At 39.8% G+C, this 19,044-nt stretch overlaps 1 protein-coding gene across 16 annotated transcripts in view; it reads left to right on the forward strand.

The window, feature by feature from the left end:
- Aak1 (AP2 associated kinase 1) overlaps positions 1–19,044 on the forward strand; it is a 165,305-nt gene continuing 146,261 nt past the window's right edge. For 15 of the 16 annotated variants that reach the window (XM_048804177.1, XM_048804179.1, XM_048804181.1 and 12 more), the window contains exons 1-2: positions 7–116; positions 431–816. In XM_048804177.1, coding sequence (XP_048660134.1) covers positions 654–816 — 163 coding nt within the window. In that variant the 5' untranslated portion in view covers positions 7–116; positions 431–653. Of the gene's footprint in view, positions 117–430; positions 817–19,044 lie in introns of all 16 variants that reach the window. The other variant, XM_048804173.1, reaches the window with a different exon arrangement.

Here is a 19,044-nt window from a genome sequence, read left to right on the forward strand (position 1 = left end):
AACGCGGCCGGGGCTCTGTCTGCAGCGCCGCCTCCTCTCAGCGTCGCAGGCCGGCACGGCGGCGGTGACAATGTTGCGGGGCTGGTAGCTGGGCGCCGGCCGCCGAGCCATCTCAAGTGGGTGCCGCGGGGATGCTGCCTCTCGGGGCGGCTGCCTCTCAGGGCGGCAGGGGGTTCGGGGAGGAGGGGGAGGCAGTGCAGGGCAGGGTCGGCGCTGCCCAGGGCGGCCCGAAATCCCTTCTTTCTCGGAGCCCCGGGCCACAGGGATCTGGGGTTCTGGGACTGGGGATGCGTTTTCAGCTCTAGGGTTTTTCTCGCTAGGAAAATGCATGAAGCCTGGATGATGGCTTTTGCTACCCCTAGGACTCAGCAGTTGAATTTTTAAGTGTGTTACTGATTCATCTTTTCTCTCTCTTCCTCTGTCATCACAGGTTTAAACTTACGCGAATCGCTCTCTGGAGGAGGAGGAGGAGACCCGCCGCGCGATTGACACGCATATTCCTATAGGCATCCTCCTTCAGCCCCCACCCCCACGGCCGGATTCGGGTGGCTCCTCTCGGAGCTGAAATCCGAGAAGAAATCCTTAGATCTCTTAAAAAAAAAAAAAAATCTAGAAACCATCGGTATTTTGCTTTCCTGCTTCCTATTTGCAAGATGAAGAAGTTTTTCGACTCCCGGCGAGAGCAGGGCGGCTCTGGCCTGGGCTCTGGCTCTAGTGGAGGAGGGGGCAGCACCTCGGGCCTGGGCAGTGGCTACATCGGGAGGGTCTTTGGCATCGGTCGACAGCAGGTCACAGTGGACGAGGTGTTGGCCGAAGGTAAGGTGGAACTCAGTGCTCCGTAAATTAAAAATCTTGTGCTGATGTGGCAAGACTCTGGTTTCTAGTTGTTGAATGTATGAATGGGTTTTGACCAGTTGACCCTCCCCTTCCCCCTTCACTTTCCCTGTGAGTCATTGTCCTTGAGGGATTTAAAACTGAGATTGGAAGTGACAGAGCTTAAAGGGGTAGGGGTTGCCGAAATTGTTTACTTCACTGGCTTTTTATTTAAGAAAAAAAGCGTTGAAAAATCACCATGGTTCCCTTACCAAATTATGCAGATCATATGTGCAAAAGTGTAAAGCTTCATATTTAATGTGGGGTGGTGGGCTTGTGATCTTCTGAAACTTGAAATATTGATGTCAATGCTGAAGGGTGGAGGTGGAGGGAATCTATAAGAAGAGAGAGGGGTTTCTTCAACCCAACTTTCCCACTTCCCTAAGCAGACATTTGAAAGGAAGACAGTATTTGGGGGGAATAGAAATGTATTTTTCCAAGGGCCAGGGCTCTTGGTGAATTTTACTAGGTTTGTTTCCTGACCCAATCAGATCCCTAGGATATAGCTAAGGTAACAAATTATGTGAAATGAATGTGACTATTTTGAATTCAGTCTTGGAGGCCCCTGTTCCTCCTGTTTTTATTAAGAAAAACTTGTGAGTGGCCCTGATTTTGTTTTCCCTCTATTGACCAGGATGTTTTTTTGGATCTGTGGAAATGCCTTGTGTGTGTGTTCATTTGTATATCTATATCTATGTATATGTGTGGATATATATCTTTATCTCCCAGGCTTTCGGGAAATCTTTGCCTGTCTCTTTTGATAACCTTAACCTCGACCTTCATAATTATGCCAGACTCATAGTTTTCACAGCTCATTGCCTGCTTAGTGTGCTTTTAATTTTAATAAAAGCAGCAATTTCCCTTGGCATGAAGCAATTCAAACTAATTGGATGGGGCCAACCTGCTGTAGGTTATGTTATAGACTGTGAGGTGTTGGGGAAGGGGGAGGTCTCTATTACTGTAACATGGTGGTAGGGAACAGCTTATTAGCTAGGGAAGAGAGAAAGCTAAGAGGTCTCTTTAAAAAGGAGCCTTTTACAAGCTAAGGGTAAAACAGGGATCCCTACCTGGACCTAGGAAATGCCTGTCATGATATCATATAGGCTGGTGGGTAGGTTGGGAAGAGGGAGAATCTGTGTTTGTCTTGCAGCTTGTATAACCACTGGATTCAACAGGGCCCAGTTTCTGGGGATAGGTTTGAAACCAGCACTTGAAAAACACTATTAAAAAAAAAAAAGGTACCTGACACCTAATGTCCTTGTGAAATTATTGCTCTTTTTTATTCTCAATATTGCTTTAGCTGGACTTAATTTGGGGCCTGAGTCACTGTCCCTCTGGATCCTTCCTTGTGGGCTTTGGTGCAGGATGGGAGATGCTTCTGTGCCCACTGCCAGATCTGTACCCTTGAGTCTGATATGTCTATTTCATCCCTGTGCCAAAGCCCTTGACTGCAGAGGGGTGAAGAAATAGAGAAGTGTGTGTGAGGGAGAGATCAGGAGGAATGAGAGAGTTCTTTCCTCCCTGCTAACCTTATAGCCCAGGAACATATTGTTTAGCTTAGATGTTATCTCATGGATGGTGTTGCCCTAAGTGATGCCCATTCTCCAAGTCTGAGAAGAGAGATGGGGAAGAAAAAAAAGGCAGAATTGGTCTTCATTATCTAGGCTGCCGTCCTCTGTCCTGGAATTCATCCCTGAGAATGGTGCATCATACCTTATGATGTTTTTAAGCAGAACTTAAGGCTTGCAGCTCTGCATTCATTTGTTTGTTTATTCATTCAACAAACAATTATAGAATGCCCATAATGTGCCTGGCATCATGCTAGGCTCTGGAGACATGATATTAAACCAGATATAAGAGTTTACAAACTGCTGTAATAGATGGAAAATAGCCAGATATAATAGAGTGATTAGTGCTATCATGGAGGTATGCTTAGGGTGCAGTGGCTGCCAATTTGTTTTTTGGGGGAACCCAATTTTTAGGGAGCCAAGAACTGTTGCCTGGAGAAAGTGACCAAAGAATGAGTAGGCGTTAACCAATGTGGTGGCAGTATGGGCAAAGACTCAGTAGCAGAGAGTGTCATGTAAAATTGGGTCTGGCAGTGTTGTTCTTAGTGTTCTTTGACTGTAATTGAGTTTGAATTTGTGGCTTTAGAAATATGTAGATATGTGGGAGTTAGTATACAAAGTGTTTGTGTAGTGCCTACCAAGACCAAAGGCACTTCTGAATTCTGAATGGGATGAGAGATGTCTAACATGTGAAATCTGCCTTTATGGAGCTGCCAGTGAATTTGGGAAGATAAGATATACACTGATCTGTACAGTAGTATGGTTTTTAGCACTGTAGAGTTGGACAGGTCTAGGTTCAAGTTCTGGATCAGTTCTTTACCAGCTGTGGAACTTGGACAAAACATTCTAAACCTGTCTTGAATCTGTTTCCCTATGGCAGTGTTCTTAAAGCTTGGAGCCCTTATCATGAATAGTGTCATCACCTGGGAGCTTGTTAGAATTACAGATTTGTAAGCCTCACTCCAGAGACTGTGGGTGTGGGGCTTTAACAAGTTCCTAGGGAGATTTTTGGGAACCACTGCTCTGTGAATGGTCTTGAGGATTAAATAAGGATGTATGTTTATATACACATAGTATTTAACATTTTTCAGGTGGTCAATAAATGATAGCCACTGTTTGCCATCAATATATATATTTAGTTAAAGGGAATGTATGTCAGTGTGAGGGCTATTTTGGCTGTTGCAATCCAAAGCTTTTTCCCCATTGTGGGTGGGCTGATCCAGATGTTCTTTGCAAAGGTCTCATTAGCTCATTAAAGGATCAACAGATAAATGTTGGGTAGTCACAGTCCTTCCTTGGCCCCTCTTCTCTGAGTCTGTAGGTGCTCACCTATTTACCAGTCCCAGCCAGAGTTGTTTAAGGACAATGAGAGTTATATACTATATGCCCAGGGCAGTGATCAGGCAGTTTAGGGAGTTTGGTGTGGGGAAGGCTTCAAAGAGATTTGATTACCACCACATCCTATTGAGTATTTCTTTTTCCCTAATGTGGGTATTGGTCTGTGCTTCATAATGAGGAATTGAAAGAACCCTAAGAAACAGATGCTAGGTAAGACAGGAGAATTCTGGGTTGCTATCTCTCTGTCAGTTGCATTAACCTTGCTCTTCTGATTCACTAAGTATTCCAGAGGGGACACAGCTGTGGGTAGGGGGAAGTGAAGGCTTTAAGTCTTGAGTTAGCTATGGGTATCTCCAGGCAGGGTGCTGGGGTGGATACTTTCTAACTTTCTTAGTGAAGATGCTATTATGAGATGCTAAGTCATGTCTGAGTTAATGGGCATGTGATATCAAGGGAAGGTTTGGTTTAATCTTCCAGAATGAGCTCAATGGGAGAATTAGAGCAGTGCTTAAAGAAGGACTGAGAATTGGTGCTTTTGTTGTATTTCCTTAGCTATATGAGTCCTTATTTCTAAGCTTTAACAACAAGGAAGTGTTGAATGCCTGCTGTGTCCGATACAACATCCTTGAGCTGTATCAGTTCTGAATAAGGTGGACAGCTGGCTTCTTAGACGGGTTTTATCGCCTAGACCAAAAGAACCTAGGTCCAGTGCTAATGATAACTAAGATGCCCTATCAGAGAACTAGTAATTTCTCCTATCTGTAGAATAATGTAGTGGGGCTTAAAAATGTGTGAACCACCAAGAAAAAAAATTCATATATGGCATATAATTCAAACACATTGGTAGTATTGATATGAGGCATGTATGTACACATCTTGTAAACATTTATTTGTGCTTCTTTGTGGCAGGCACTGTGTTAGATTTCAGAGACAATAAATAGGTTGGATGGGGCATGGACGAGTAGACCAATAAGTAGCAAATAACCCTGAGATAAGCATCTAATACTTAGCATGGGCCTTGGCATGTGGTAGATATTAAGAGATGTTAAGATGATAAAGAGAAGGGGTCTGGGGATGAGGGCCCCTAGATGATGGAAGTTTTGAACAAGAATGGAAATTACCCAGCAGATGTTCCAGCTCGAGGTTACCCAAGGACTTCTAGCCAGAGGCAGTGCATATGCAGAGGTGTAGAGTGGTGAAACAAAATCAGCTTTGGGAATACTGACTTAGTTTAATGTTAACATTTGGTGTAAGTTTCCCTCCATAATCAAGGAAAGGACATAAAGTGGTAGAATGAAATTCCTTTACATTTGCTCTCGAAGGTGCATTTGAATGTGTTTGCTGCTTACTTTCTTCAGTGGCCCTGGGCCTTTTGAAGAATTATCAAATCTCTACAAATAAGTGCTGTTCCTCTACTGTGCCTCAGTCCTGTGCTAATTGTGGGGAAAGGGAACAGCTAATATCTGGGGAAGAGGTGTTCTAGAAGTGTCCTAAGAGGCAAGAAGCTTGAAGCAGAAGCAGGCAGGTGTGGGGAGATGATGTAGGTAGGGAGTGATAAAATGACCACTGTTATGGAAAGGACTGAGCAGGGTGACTGAGGATGTTTGACTAGACAGAAGGTCTGTTGGCGAGACAAGAAAGAAATTAGTTTGTGGAGAACCTTGAGAGCCAGGCAGAGATTAGTTATAAGCACCTGAGGCCTTCTCTTGACGCAAGTATCAGTTTGATCCCTCCCACTTCAGATGTCTTTGCCTGCTGGGAAGTCTGGTTTTTTAGAGGCAACTGCAGATTTTCAGGGGGTGGTTTGAGAATGGTGTCTTCTTCCTGGCTTCGGGTATGATGACGATTATAGCTTTGCTAAATATAGCCAAATCCAAAATTCAGAAATGAAGTCCAGAATAAGCATTTGCCATGGTCAAAGCCTTTTTGTTGGTCTTTCTAACGAAGTCAAGCTCATTTAATGAGAGATAATGAAGAGAGAACACATGGGTTTTGAGTGGGACAGTGTGGGGGAAGGCATATAGTTGTACGTCATTAGATAAAATGGCATGAAGAGTACTTGATAAAGGCTTAATAAATATTAACAAAATATCTCCTCAAATACTACTGCATTCGAGCCATCATTTTAACTTGCAATATTTGAAAGTTAACCTTTCAGAAAGGGGGCTAATACCACCATCCACTTTCATCTTGCACTCTTGGAGGGATGCCTTCAGAACCTACTTAAGAGGTAACTGTGACATCCGTGTCTGACAGAGACAAAGAAATAGAAATAGAAATGGTATTATATATTGAAGTAGCATCTAGGCTGTGAGGTAGCAAAGACTCACCTGCAGTGTATGTTTTTGGACCCATATTTTGCTGTATTGGAAGAGCAGTGTATTATGAATTGGGAGATCAAGGTTTGTCATTTTATTCACTGCATTATCCAGTAAATATTGCCGAAAAGCACTGACTCTGTGCTGGCATCATGCGGAGATGAATAAGACAGTTCTACTTTGAGGAACTCACAATCATGGAACTTGAGATATGTGAGAAAAGAGTTGTAAATGCTACAATGGAGGATGTAAAAGGCCCAGGGCAATCAACCAAGGGGAGCATTGAGGACATCTTCAAATGTGAAAACATTCTAGGCAGAGAGGACAACATGGCCAAAGACACAAAAGCAGGAAGGTGCACTGTTTGCTGGCAGCTGTATGCCTTGAGATAGAGGTAATAATCTATTAGCAGCCCAGGGCTGTGATGTTCAATAAAATAGCCACAAGCTACATTGGCTATTTAAAGCTCAATCATCTAAAATTAAATAAAATAACAATTTAATTCTTCAGACACACTGGCCATGTTTTAGTTACTTAATGGCCACATGTAGTAGTGCTTACAGTTTTGGCCAGGACAGATAAGACTATTTTGTCATCAAAAAAGTTCTGTTGGGCCATTTGTGTTTAGGGCAGATGTCTAAATTTCTAGAGTAGCACTGTTAAAAAGCTTGCTATCCTTTCATATATGTAGCTTGTTTATAAGTTATATTCACGTCCTACTATCTTTAGCCAATATCTGAAGGCACACTGTATCCTTAGGATGAAGTTCATCATGAATGATAGTGGATGCAAATCCATATTTTAAGTGATCTTATTAACAAGGTTTTGGTGAACTTGTTACGTCTTTTTAGACAGTAATTGTTTTTACATTGTAATGATGAATATACCAGAAAGAGAAATGACAACTTTGTCATTCTCTTGATCATTTATACTTGTATTATCTTTAATCCAAGATTTCGTTACAGGAATCTTTTTAAGCCTCTTGTTTGTTTTATGAGGGTTAATTCATTTAAAACAATGTTACTAGAAAATCCACTTAACCAAGCCCATGTGAACTTCAAAATCTGACAGTGAGCTAAAAGGCTGTCAGAATCAACCTCTGATATGAGATGCTATAGACTCAAAGGGTGTACTTGTGTTGGGCCATATGTTACATATTTTTTTTTTTTTTTAAGGGGGGGGGGGGAGAGAGAGAGAATTTTTAAATTTTCGGCAGACACAACATTTTTGTTTGTATGTGGTGCTGAGGCTCGAACCCGGGCCGCACGCATGCCAGGTGAGCGCGCTACCACTTGAGCCACATCCCCAGCCCCATATGTTACATATTAAAGATAAAATCTTATTTTTCCCAATTTTTTTGTTGTGGTAAATATATTTAAGAAAATCTACCATTATAACCACATTCAAGTGCATAGTTTAGTGATAGTAAATACATTCACAGTGGTCAACCATCATCATCATACATCTCCATAGCTATTTTCATCTTGTAAAATGGAAATTCTGTACCCATTAAACAATAACTCCCTTTACCCACTTCCTCTCTTCTCTGGCAACCACTGTCCACTTTCTGATTCTTTGATTTTAACTACTTTATTTTATTTTTATTTCTATTTATTATACCACATGTTAGTGCAGTCATAAATATATTTTTGTGACTGGCTTATTTCACTTAGCATAATGTCCAATTTTAAATGTCCATGCACAAGGGTTCCTGTTTGTCTATGTTATAGCACATGTAAGAATTTTTGTCCTTTTTTTATATTGGGGATTGAACTCAAGGGCACTCGGCCACTGAGCCCGAGCCCTAGCCCCAGCCCTATTTTGTATTTTATTTAGAGACAGGGTCTCACTGAGTTGCTTAGTGCCTCTCAGTTGCTGAGGCTGGCTTTAAACTTGCAATCCTCCTGCCTCAGCCTCTCAAGCCACTGGGATTATAGGTGTGCACCACTGTGCCCGGCATTTTTTCCTTTTTAAGCTTCAATAATCCATTGTGTGTGTGTGTGTATATACACACCCCCCCCCCTACTTTTTGCTTATCCATTCATTTGTTGATAGACATGGTTGCTTGCACCTTTGTGAATGATGTTGTGAACATTGGTATGCAAATATTTCTTCAAGACTCTGCATTCAATATTTTTGAAGTAGACTTGCTGGAACATTAATGTTTTGAGGAACTGCCATATTGTTTTACACAGTTTAATCAATTTTAAATGTCCACCGCCATACACAAGGGTTCCAGGTACTCCCCGTTCTCACCAACACTTGTTATTTTCTGTTTGTGATAGTAGCAGTCTTAAAGGGTCTGAGGTAGTATCTAATTGTAGTTTTGGTTTGTATTTTTGTAATGATTTGTGATGTTGAACATCTTTTTACATGTTTACTAGCCATTTGTATATCTTCTTTGGAATGATGTTTATTTATGTCCTTTATCTGTTTTTTAATCAGGTTTATTTTTTGTTGAGTTTTAGGAATTCTGCATATTAGTCCCTTTTCAGATATATGCTTGGCAAATATCTTCTTTCATTCTGAGGGTTGTCTTTTTACTCTGAAAATCTTTTTCATAAGATGAAGATAAAAATAAATAGAACCTTTACATTTCCTTTCTGTACTGAAGTGGTTTGTTTTGGATACCTTGTTTGGAGAGCACTCAACTAGAGCAGTGGTTTGTACCCATTCTTTGTTCCTCAAAACAAGACAAAACAAAACAAACAACTGAAAGTACTTCTCACTTTAGTAGAGAAGATTAGAATATATGCAAATAGACTGAGCAAGGTGTAAAGCAAGGTTCTTAGAAGGAGGACACAGAAAATACCCAAACAAATCATGTTCACAAATCTTTTATAATATTTCAGTCCTTATTGGTTTCCTTCCACTCAACCCCTCCAGAATTTAGAGATTATACCATACACCCAGCATTATAATAGACATTATTATGTGGAGTTCACTTGTTTTGTGCATGTTGGTCATATCATTCAACTGGGAAGGCAGGAGCCAAGTCTTACTTCCATTACTCCTCTCTTTGCCATAGCATCTCAGACGTAATTTGGAACATCCATAATATTCAGTAAGCCTTGCTGGCTCTTATACATAATAACATTATACCTACATCCTCTTATTTTATGATCACAACATCCCTGAAGAGATAAGAAGGATAGTTATTATTGTACACGTGAGGAAGCAGTGGCTGAGAGAGGTTAAATGACTTCCCCAAAGCCATATTGAGAACAGTAAGTGGAAGAACTTGAACCCAGGGCCCCTAGCTGCAAGAGCAGGTTCTTCCTAAAAACCTTTCCTTGTACAAACATCTTTTCTCATGACACTTTTTTTGGTGGGGAGTACTGGGGCTTCAACCCAGGGCCTTATGTGTTTTAGGCAAGGACTCTACCACTGAACTACACCCTTGACCTCTCTCATAACACTCTTGCCCTTTAATAACGCTTTTCACCTAGGTGTGGCACACACCTGTAATCCCAGCTACACAGGAAGCTGAGGCTGGAGGGAGGCTGACACTGGAGGATCTCAAGTTTAAGGCCAGCCTGAACAACTTGGTGAGACCTTGTTTGAAAATATATTCCACTGCCTAATTGTTACAGATTTTATTCCATTTTTTTTCTCAAAAGGTTGGTTGTGATCATTATGTGAAGTTTTTTTTTTTTTTTTTTAAAGAAAACTGGGACTAGAACCACCATTTGACCCAGCTATCCCACTCCTCGGTTTATACCCAAAGGACTTAAAAACAGCATACTACAGGGACACAGCCACATCAATGTTTATAGCAGCACAATTCACAATAGCTATCCAACTTAGATGCCCTTAAATAGATGAATAGATAAAAAATGTGGCATATATACACAATGAATTATTACTCAGCATTAAGAGAGAATAAAAACATGGCATTTGCAGATAAATGGATGGAGTTGGAGAATATAATGCTAAGTGAAGTAAGCCAATCCCCAAAAACCAAATGCCGAATGTCTTCTCTGATATAAAGATGCTGATCATAATGGGGATGGGAGGGAGCATGGGAGGAATAGACAAACTTTAGATAGGGCAAAGGGGAGGGAGGGGACTGAGGGAGGATGGGGTTAGGAAAGATGGTAGAACGAGGCAGACATCATTACCCTAAGTACATGTATAAAGACATGAGTGGCATGACTCTATTTGTGTTCAACCAGAGACATGAAAAATTATGCTATTTGTATAATATGAATTGAATTGCATTCTGCTGTCATATATAACTAATTAGAATAAATAAAATAAAAAATTTTAAAAAGAATTATGTGGTATTACTTAAAAATTATTTATTGCTAAACTGTCTTTAGTGCAAGATTAAGATGCACAGAATACTTGTGAATATACATTGAAATTAAGTAGTCCAAATCAATGTACATCATTTTTTTGTGACAGTCTAGCAAACATTTTTCTAGTTAGAAGAAAAAGTTAGCACATTAGCTGTTATCAATTTGTGCATTATAGTTGAAATATTATACTTGAGAAAAGTATGGGCTTAAGAAATTTAATCTTCTGTGTCTAAAGATTCTGCACTGCTATCATTGGTTTCCTTATATGATACGAGGTCTTTAGCACTACTCATATAAGTTGTGTTGACCATTAAATGCTCCAAACCATGCAGGTCATTTTTAAAAAATGTATTGACTTTGAGCATGGGTTGAGAATTCTATGCCGGCATCCTTCTCAACTGAATCTCCCTATGAGCCTTTAAAGGCATGAAATGCTTCCACAACCTTTTGGGGTTGCTCATTGTCTCAGTCCATTTGTACTGCTATAACAAAACACCATAAACTGGGTAGTTTATAAGCAACAGAATATTTAATTTCTATAGTTTTGGAGACTGGGAAGTCCAACATCAGAGCGCCAGCATGGTTAGGTTTTGGTGAGGGCCCTTTTCTAGGTTGTATGTAGATTGCCCCACTTCTCAATGTGTCCTCACTAGGAGGAAAGGGGAAGACAACTTTCTGGGGCCTCTTTTCTAAGGACATTAATCTCTTTTAGGAAGCCTTTTCCCTCAAGACCTAATTACCTCCCAGAGGCTTTACTTTCTAATATCATCACCCTGTGGTGATCAGAATTCAACATATGAATTCTGGGGGAATGCACACATTTCAAACTATAGTATTCTTGGGCTGGGGCTGGGGCTCAGTTGTAGAGTGCTGGGGCTCAGTTGTAGAGCCTGGCATGTGTGAGGCACTGGGTTCGATACTCAGCACCACATATAAATAAATGAACAAAATAAAGGTCCATCAATGTCTAATAAAGAAATAAATAAACCTTAAAAGAAAACAAAAAACAACAACATAGTATTCTGATGTAGGAATATGGGGCCAGAGATGTATGTAGAGTCCTTACCTAGCATGCACAGGGCCCTAGCTTCGATCTCCAGTACCACAGAACAACAACAAAAACAACTAATGTGGGAATATGGGGAGAATTTTTTAAAGTTAAAAATCCACGTTCAGTCAGTGGTAGAGTATTATTACAACTGTCCTCAACCAGGGCCTACTAAGACCTGCCATGCTACCTATTTTGGTTTACTGGTTTATTTCTATGAATCGCTGTTTTATGCAGAAAATCATAAGAGGATTATTAGTTATGATGGATTAAGAAAGATTTTTTATTTATTGATTCTGCAAATATGAATTTAAAAAGAAAGTCAATTGCCTCGAGTCACACAGCCTATTAGGTCCTTCTGAGTCACCTCAACTCTCTTTTCTCCCTACATTGGTCAACACATTGTGTTGTTACACCTGGCACTATTGACATTTTGGACTGAATAATTCTTTGTTATAGGGGGGTGTCATGTGCACTATAGAATGTTTATAGTATTGTTCACCTCTACTCACTAGATGACAAGTTATACACACCTACCCTGTTATGATGATGAAGAAATGTCTTCAGATATTGCTAAATATCACCTGAGGGGCAAAATCACCTATTTTTAGGAACATATATGTTCAGATGTTTAGTCTTCTTTTAGTGAAGTTGAAGTAAGTACTGCAATATTTTTGGGCTTTTTTGAGGAATTAAATTGCCTACATGAACAAATCAGATGCTCTGTATTTATGTCCAAACCAAAAGAGCCTTTCATCCTATGTAAATTTGAATCATTCAGGAGTAATGAATATTAATGGGTAAGATAATACTGACTACAGTATTTTGTGTTCATCTTTTTGTTATTAGTGTATTATCTGTATTATGATTACTTAATCTATTTTGTATACTTTGTAAACAATCTCAGTTTTTCTGTTACATTACAGATAATTGTTACAAAAGGAGAGTCCTTTTGAGTAAAATTTCCATCTTGGTAGAGGGCAAGTTCCAGAAATTGAAACAAAGTTGAAAAGTAAAAACTTAGTTTCATTTAACATCTCCTCTGGTTGGATCAGCTTAAGCTGATCACTTTTCTTCTCCGGCTCTGAGTTAACCTTGGCAGACAGTGGATGGCAGAGCCAATTAAAGCTTTATTATTTATAATTTCTGAAAAGCTTAGAAATTTTTGGACCAAAGAATCCATGGCATCCCTGTATTATTATAATAGAAGGCTAAGCATAGCCTCAATGCCAGATTATCATTTGAAATTGTAATGATCTTAAATAACAATGCCTTTCATCTGGGACTTGAATCCTGGAGAAAGCAGTCTAATGCTATATAATTTGTTTGGTGCTTGCCTTGAAGGACATTTACAGCTATTGTACTGGGACCTTTAGGGTGAAGGATAGATTATTTTCCTTTTGGTATTGAGCATGAATTTGAGAAAAAAATGGCAACTTATTATGGAGACAGGAAGAAGAAATGGGACTCAGGTATTGTTGGTTGGGCCCTCCCTGGAGGACTGGGTTCTGAGCAGCATCTACAGAGGTGTTAGGACTCCTGTTTATAACTTGACTCATCATTTTCCCAAGTCAGTGAATCTGCTCAGTTCAGGAAATACTGTTTCTTCTGGATTTGTTAGATTTGTTTAGGTTTCCCTGGGAAGTAGCCTGATCCTGTTCCTCAGGCCTTTGTCTTCTTCTCTTTTAGAATTCTGGAAATTGTGTTTGTGTGTGTATACATGTGTGTTTGATGTGTATATACATGTGTGTTTGTGTGTATGTAGAGGGGGGTTTGCAGGAGCTTGCATTGGAAGAAATAAATTCCATTGGGCCTTTTGACTGAAAAAATCCTGGTTTGACCAGAAGATGTAACACAGTAATGATCTGGGAAAAACTTGATATCCAGTGCACTTTCCTCTCCTCCACCTGAACTAGAAGAATTGCTGACATTCTCCTTAGAAGACTTTCAGGGTTAGCTCTGTGTGTAGTGGTTTAAAAGCATGGGCCATGGGGGTAGGCAGCCCTTGACTTGAATCCTGGACCTGTCCCTGTGATGTTGGGCAACTTAGTAAGATCTACTCTTCTTACTTATAAAATGCAAAAACATGGGTTGTAGTAAGAATTAGATGAAATGATATATGCAAAAAACTTAGCATAGTGTCAGGCATATGGATGGTTAGCAATCTGTGAATGGTAATTCTTAATATTCGAGTGTGTGAATTTTGTTTTTGTTGAGAAGTATTTGTTTTGCTCTGTGTATAGCCTAGTGGAGCTGGAGTTAGGAAGAAGCTGTGTATATGATAGGAAATTTGATGATATATGATATGGCCTGTGTCCTCCTCATCTCTATTGAATGGTGTTTGTTTTTTTCCAGTGCTTTACTCATGTTGTTCTCAGTGCCTGGGCTATCCTCACCTTCCCCAACCACCTATCTTACATGCTTACAGTATTCACCACAGCTGCTTTTGGATCCAGTTTTTCTTGCCAACAGGGTTGATTATTTTAAGCCCATAATCTCAAAGTTTTTTTTTGATATTTATCTATTTCATTTGTATCTATTTTCTATTGTTAGATAATCCTTTCTTTGGGTGCAGAGTGTAGACCTTAGATGTTTTTGTATCTGATTCAGGATTCTTAAAATGGGTACTATAGAGAATAAATTAGCTGAATAAGTATTAAAATAAATCAATACTAGTTCAAATTCACTGGGTCAGCAGAAGAGATCAGATAGATTCTAGATATACAGACCTCCCTCATCCCTATTTCAATAATATAACAGTTCTATGTTTGAGAAAGTCACATAGCTTATTATAGTGACAAGAACTATTGAATCTAGTGTTTTAGTAAAGTCAAGAAGTAACAAATTCATGAAGCTGGGGTTGTGGCTCAGTAGAAGAGTGTTTGCCTAGTATGTGTGAGGCACTGGGTTTGATTCTCAGCACCAGATATAAACAAATAAATGAATAAAGGTTCATCAGTAACTAATAAATTTTTTTTAAAAAAAGAAATAACAAATTCAAAGTAAAGTAGAACATTTTCTAGAAAGTCATATAAATCTCTTTATTGATTGAATTAAATTCTGGGATCTAGTACTATCTCAAGAGTAAAGGTATAAGAGATAAGTATGTTAACTATAAAAATGAACTCTAGAACTATTTAAATGCTATACTGTAAAGATAAAGAGTACATCAAATATCAAAAACTCAAGCTAGGTGCAGTGGCACTCGCCTGTAATCCCAGCGGCTCGGGAGGCTGAGGCAGTAGGATTTTGAGTTTGAGGCCAGCCTCAGCAATTTAGCAAGACCCTAAGCAACTCAGTGAGATCCTGTCTCTAAATAAAATACAAAAAGAGCTGGGAGTGTTGATCAGTGGTTAAGTGCCTCTGGGTTTCATCTCTGGAACCAAAACAAAGCCAATAACAACAACAAAAACCCATATATTGCTAAAATTTATCTTTAAGCCAGCTAACTGTACATTTACTTTCTAGTGTATAATGGGTCTTGGCGTGCAGCACATTAGGACAGTGATTCTCAGTCTATGTTTGAGGTATGAGATGAGTCAAACAGGAAGGGAATAGTAATTTGAAAATGTGTACATTGGTCCCAGGTTCAGCAGGGAAAGGAGGAAACGTCAAAGAGGATGGGGATTGATATTGTCCCTTCTTTAAAGGCACATCATAGATTCAAGGGGTTGGATTGTAGAGAGGGCATAACAATTTCATATTTATCAAAGAGCAACTCAAGAAATGAGAGACATGGTGGCTAAAATTGATTATTGTATGTAGCAGTTAGAACATAGGTAGGCATTTGTTTCTCCCTATTCTTAATAGTCTCAGAGAGGAGTGGAAAAAGGGATCAGCAACAAATCCTGCTGGTGGTTTATCCTGTGAGCAATCTGGGAACCATTCAGTTTTTCAGAGGGAGTGGCATGTCAGAGACAATTTAGATAGGTTTGTGGAGGGTGACCTGAGGTAGCCAAGGCTAGAGGCAGAGCATGTAGAAGGCTGTTGCCATGGTCCTGGTAACCGTGGTGAGGGCCTGAGTGGCAGAGTGGTAGTAGGAACAGAGAGGACTGAGTAATATTTCAGAGGTTTAAGCACAGGACTTTGTGCTTGACTATTGGAGGGAAGGAAAGCTGCAGAATTAGAGCAATTTCAGGTTTCTAGTTTGAGTGCCTAGCTAAATGACATAGAAGTGACCCTGACTGAGCTGTGTCATGTAGGAAGAGAAGGAAGGTGAAAAGAGGCTTAATAAGGGAAAGTGATGAGTTCATTGTTGGCCATGATCAGTACATAGTGTTTGGTTATTCATTGCTATATAACAAACAACCCTAGAACCTGATAGCCTAAACCAACTCCAGTTTATTGTTTCTCAGGATTCTCTGGTTTGACTGAAGGTTCAGCTAAACTTGACTTAGGACTTTTGCTCATCTTATTTGAGGTCTGTCAACATTGTGTTTACTCTGGCCTCTCCTCTCTACTATTATCTGAGTTCTGAGCCTGGACCAAAATGTTTCTAACACCCATGCTTCACCCTTAACAGAAACATATGTCAGGGAAATACAGGAAACACTAGGTTTATTCACAGTTCATTGTGCACGTCCTGGGAGATGCATCACTGTGAGAGTTGGGTGAAGGGTATGCCTTTTTAAAATTTTATTTTATTAAATAGGGCTAAAAACTTTGGGGAGCTTGAATAAATTATTTTTAGGAATTCAACCTTCTTAGAACATGAGACATAAAAATCTGGTTTGTGTGCCAACAAGAGATACGAAGCCCATATACTTCAGCCTGTGTACTTTAACAACAAACAGGATCCTCATGCTCTCAGACTCTCAAGGTGTTTCTTTCTTATTACCCACATTTCTTTTTTTTTCTAGTGAAAACCATCATAAGATGGGAACTTATTGAATAATTTATTTAGTCTTTATTTTTTGTGTGTGGTTTTTAAAAATTTTTTATTTGTTTTCATTAGTTATACATGAGAGTAGAATGCATTTATGCACTTGATATAACATACATAGACAGGACATAATTTCTCATTTTTCTGAGTGTACATGTTGCAGAATCATATTGGTCATGTAGTCACATATATACATACAGTAATGATGTCTGTTTCATTCTACTGTCTTTCCTATCCCCACATCCCCTTCCCTCCCCTCCCATACTTCCCTCTACCAAATGTAAAGTAATGGATAGTCAACCCTCTGGCAAGAGTGGGGAGACAAGAATATCCAAGGAGCAGGTTGATTGGGAGAAAATGATAAGAGTCAGAGCATGGAAGACTGGATATGTCTGAAGAACAAATCAGGTAAAAATGAAGTCAGAAGACTGGAAGACCTGAGGGTATGTATGTCAGAAGGTGAAAGACTGGCAAGTAAGGTTTATGTTGACAAGGTTTAACATGTGGCCGTGGATGTCAGTGGTGGAGAGGACCAAAGATCATTTTAGTGAAGGAATTTAGAGGCTGCAGCATGGGAATGAGTCCTCCTGTGGATCTGGAACCACCTAGGGTGGTGGTAGGAGTTGTGATAGAGAAGAAGCCAGGGTGCTAGAGGCTTCAGTGACTGTTGGGGAGTGAGTAGGAGGGTGGAGGCACAAAGGCAGGATGGAAGCCAGAGTAGCTGGATGGCAGGAGCTCAAAGTAGCAGCAATTGTTAAATGAGGGTGGAGGAGTATTGGTCTGGAATCAGCTCAGGAGAGCAAAGAAAATTCTGACCTCCTGCCCTGAGGTACTGAGATGTAGGAAAACATGACGTTAGAGGGCCAGTGGTGCAAGCAGTGTTGGCTGTGCAGGGAGCAGTCCAGAGCAATTCTGAAGGTTTATCTTTTGCCCAGATTATAGAGCAGTGTTGTTTTTATTGTTATTGATGTATTATTTATGACATTTATTTGATAGCTTTTGTTTCATATTAAAATGACATTTTCTTTTATTATGTTAATCATTATGTTTATTTACCTTTATATATATATGTGTGTGTGTGTATATATGTATATATTGTGTGTGTGTATACACACTATAAATACACACAATTTTTTTTTTTTTCTCTTTTGGGTACAGGATTTGAGAAGATTTTTACATGGTTGCTGTAGAGGTATCCTTAGTACTTGATTTTGAATTTGCTTTTTGGGTTTTATTGCTGGAATTTTCTGCTCATCTTTAATTTCTAAGCTGTCCCAGTTAGGTTGGGGACTTAACCCCTACTTACTTTCATTTTCCTCTGCTCACTGTTTCTTGGTAGCTTTTTGGTTCTGTTTTGTCACACTGAGCTAATATCAACTCCTATGGAAGCTTTTACCCAGGTGTGACAGAGTGATGAAGAACCACTTGCCTGAATTTGTGCTCTGAATCTTCTAGATAAAGGAGATTTGACTATGTCAGTCAAAAAAGCCCAGTCCTTGAATTAGAAATGATATCCTTCCAGTTGTTCATGAACAAATTGTTAGCACAGAACTCTTCATTAAATGCTGCCTCCTGCATGGCCCTTGTGTCTACACTCCTTGTGTAGCTGTCACTTGGTATCTGTGGGGTAGTGGTTCCAGGATGCCCTGCAGACACCACAATCCATAGATGCTCAAGTCCCTGATATAAAATGGCATAATACTGGGGCTGGGTTTGTGGCTCTGTGGTAGAACACTGGCCTAGCATGTGCAAGGTGCTGGGTTCAGTCCTCAGCACCACATAAAAATAAATAAATAAAATAAAGGTATTGTCCAACTACAACTAAAAAATAAAAATTTATTAAAAAATAAATAAAATGGCATAGTATTTGCATGTAACTTCCATGTACTTTAAATCATCTCTAGACTGTAATACTAATACCGATGCAGGTTTTGTTTTGTTTGGAGTATTTTCTGTCTGTGGTGGTAGAATCTGAGGATGTGGAATTCTTGGATAAGGGAGGGCCACCTGTATTTGAGAACTCTTTGTATTACCCTGCACAGGTAGAGGGGTACTCTGGAAATCTCTTTTATGTGTGATTAGTTGTTCCTGATGTTTGTACTCTCATACACTCAAAAGTACTTGGCACATACCTCTTTAGTATTTATTGCAACTTCTTGTAACAATTTATTTATCTCTTTGTCTACTAAGCTGTACCCCACCAATTCTGATCCAACTTGGACTTCTTTTGGGTATGGTTAAATTCCGACTCCTTTTTTTAATATGTTCTAAGAAAATAGGTACTTAGGAAGTAGGTATTGAATCAGTGTATTAAACTTCAGACAGCCCAACTCACGCATATTGCAAAGCAGAAAACTATGTCCAAGGCCACACAGCTAGGTCAAATGGGCTAGTGTAATGGCATTTGTCCCTGTCCTAATCATAGTCCACTGGGGAAATCTCTGATTCACGTTTTTCTAGAAACTCCCTAGGTTGATTGTTTTGTTTTGTTTTTGTTTTTGGTACTAAGGATTGAACCTAGTGACACTTTACCACTGAGCTACATCCCCAGTGGCCCCCGCCCCACTCTCTCCCTTTTTTGAGACAGGGTCTCACTACATTGCTTAGGGCCTCTCTCATTTGCTGAGGTTGGCCTCGAACTTGTGATCCTCCATCCTCAGCCTCCTGAGTCACTGGGATTACTGGCATGTGCCACCATGCCCACCCCCAGGTAGAT

Source organism: Marmota marmota, unplaced genomic scaffold, assembly GCF_001458135.2.
Source record: "Marmota marmota marmota unplaced genomic scaffold, marMar, whole genome shotgun sequence".
NCBI classification, from domain to species: domain Eukaryota; kingdom Metazoa; phylum Chordata; class Mammalia; order Rodentia; family Sciuridae; genus Marmota; species Marmota marmota.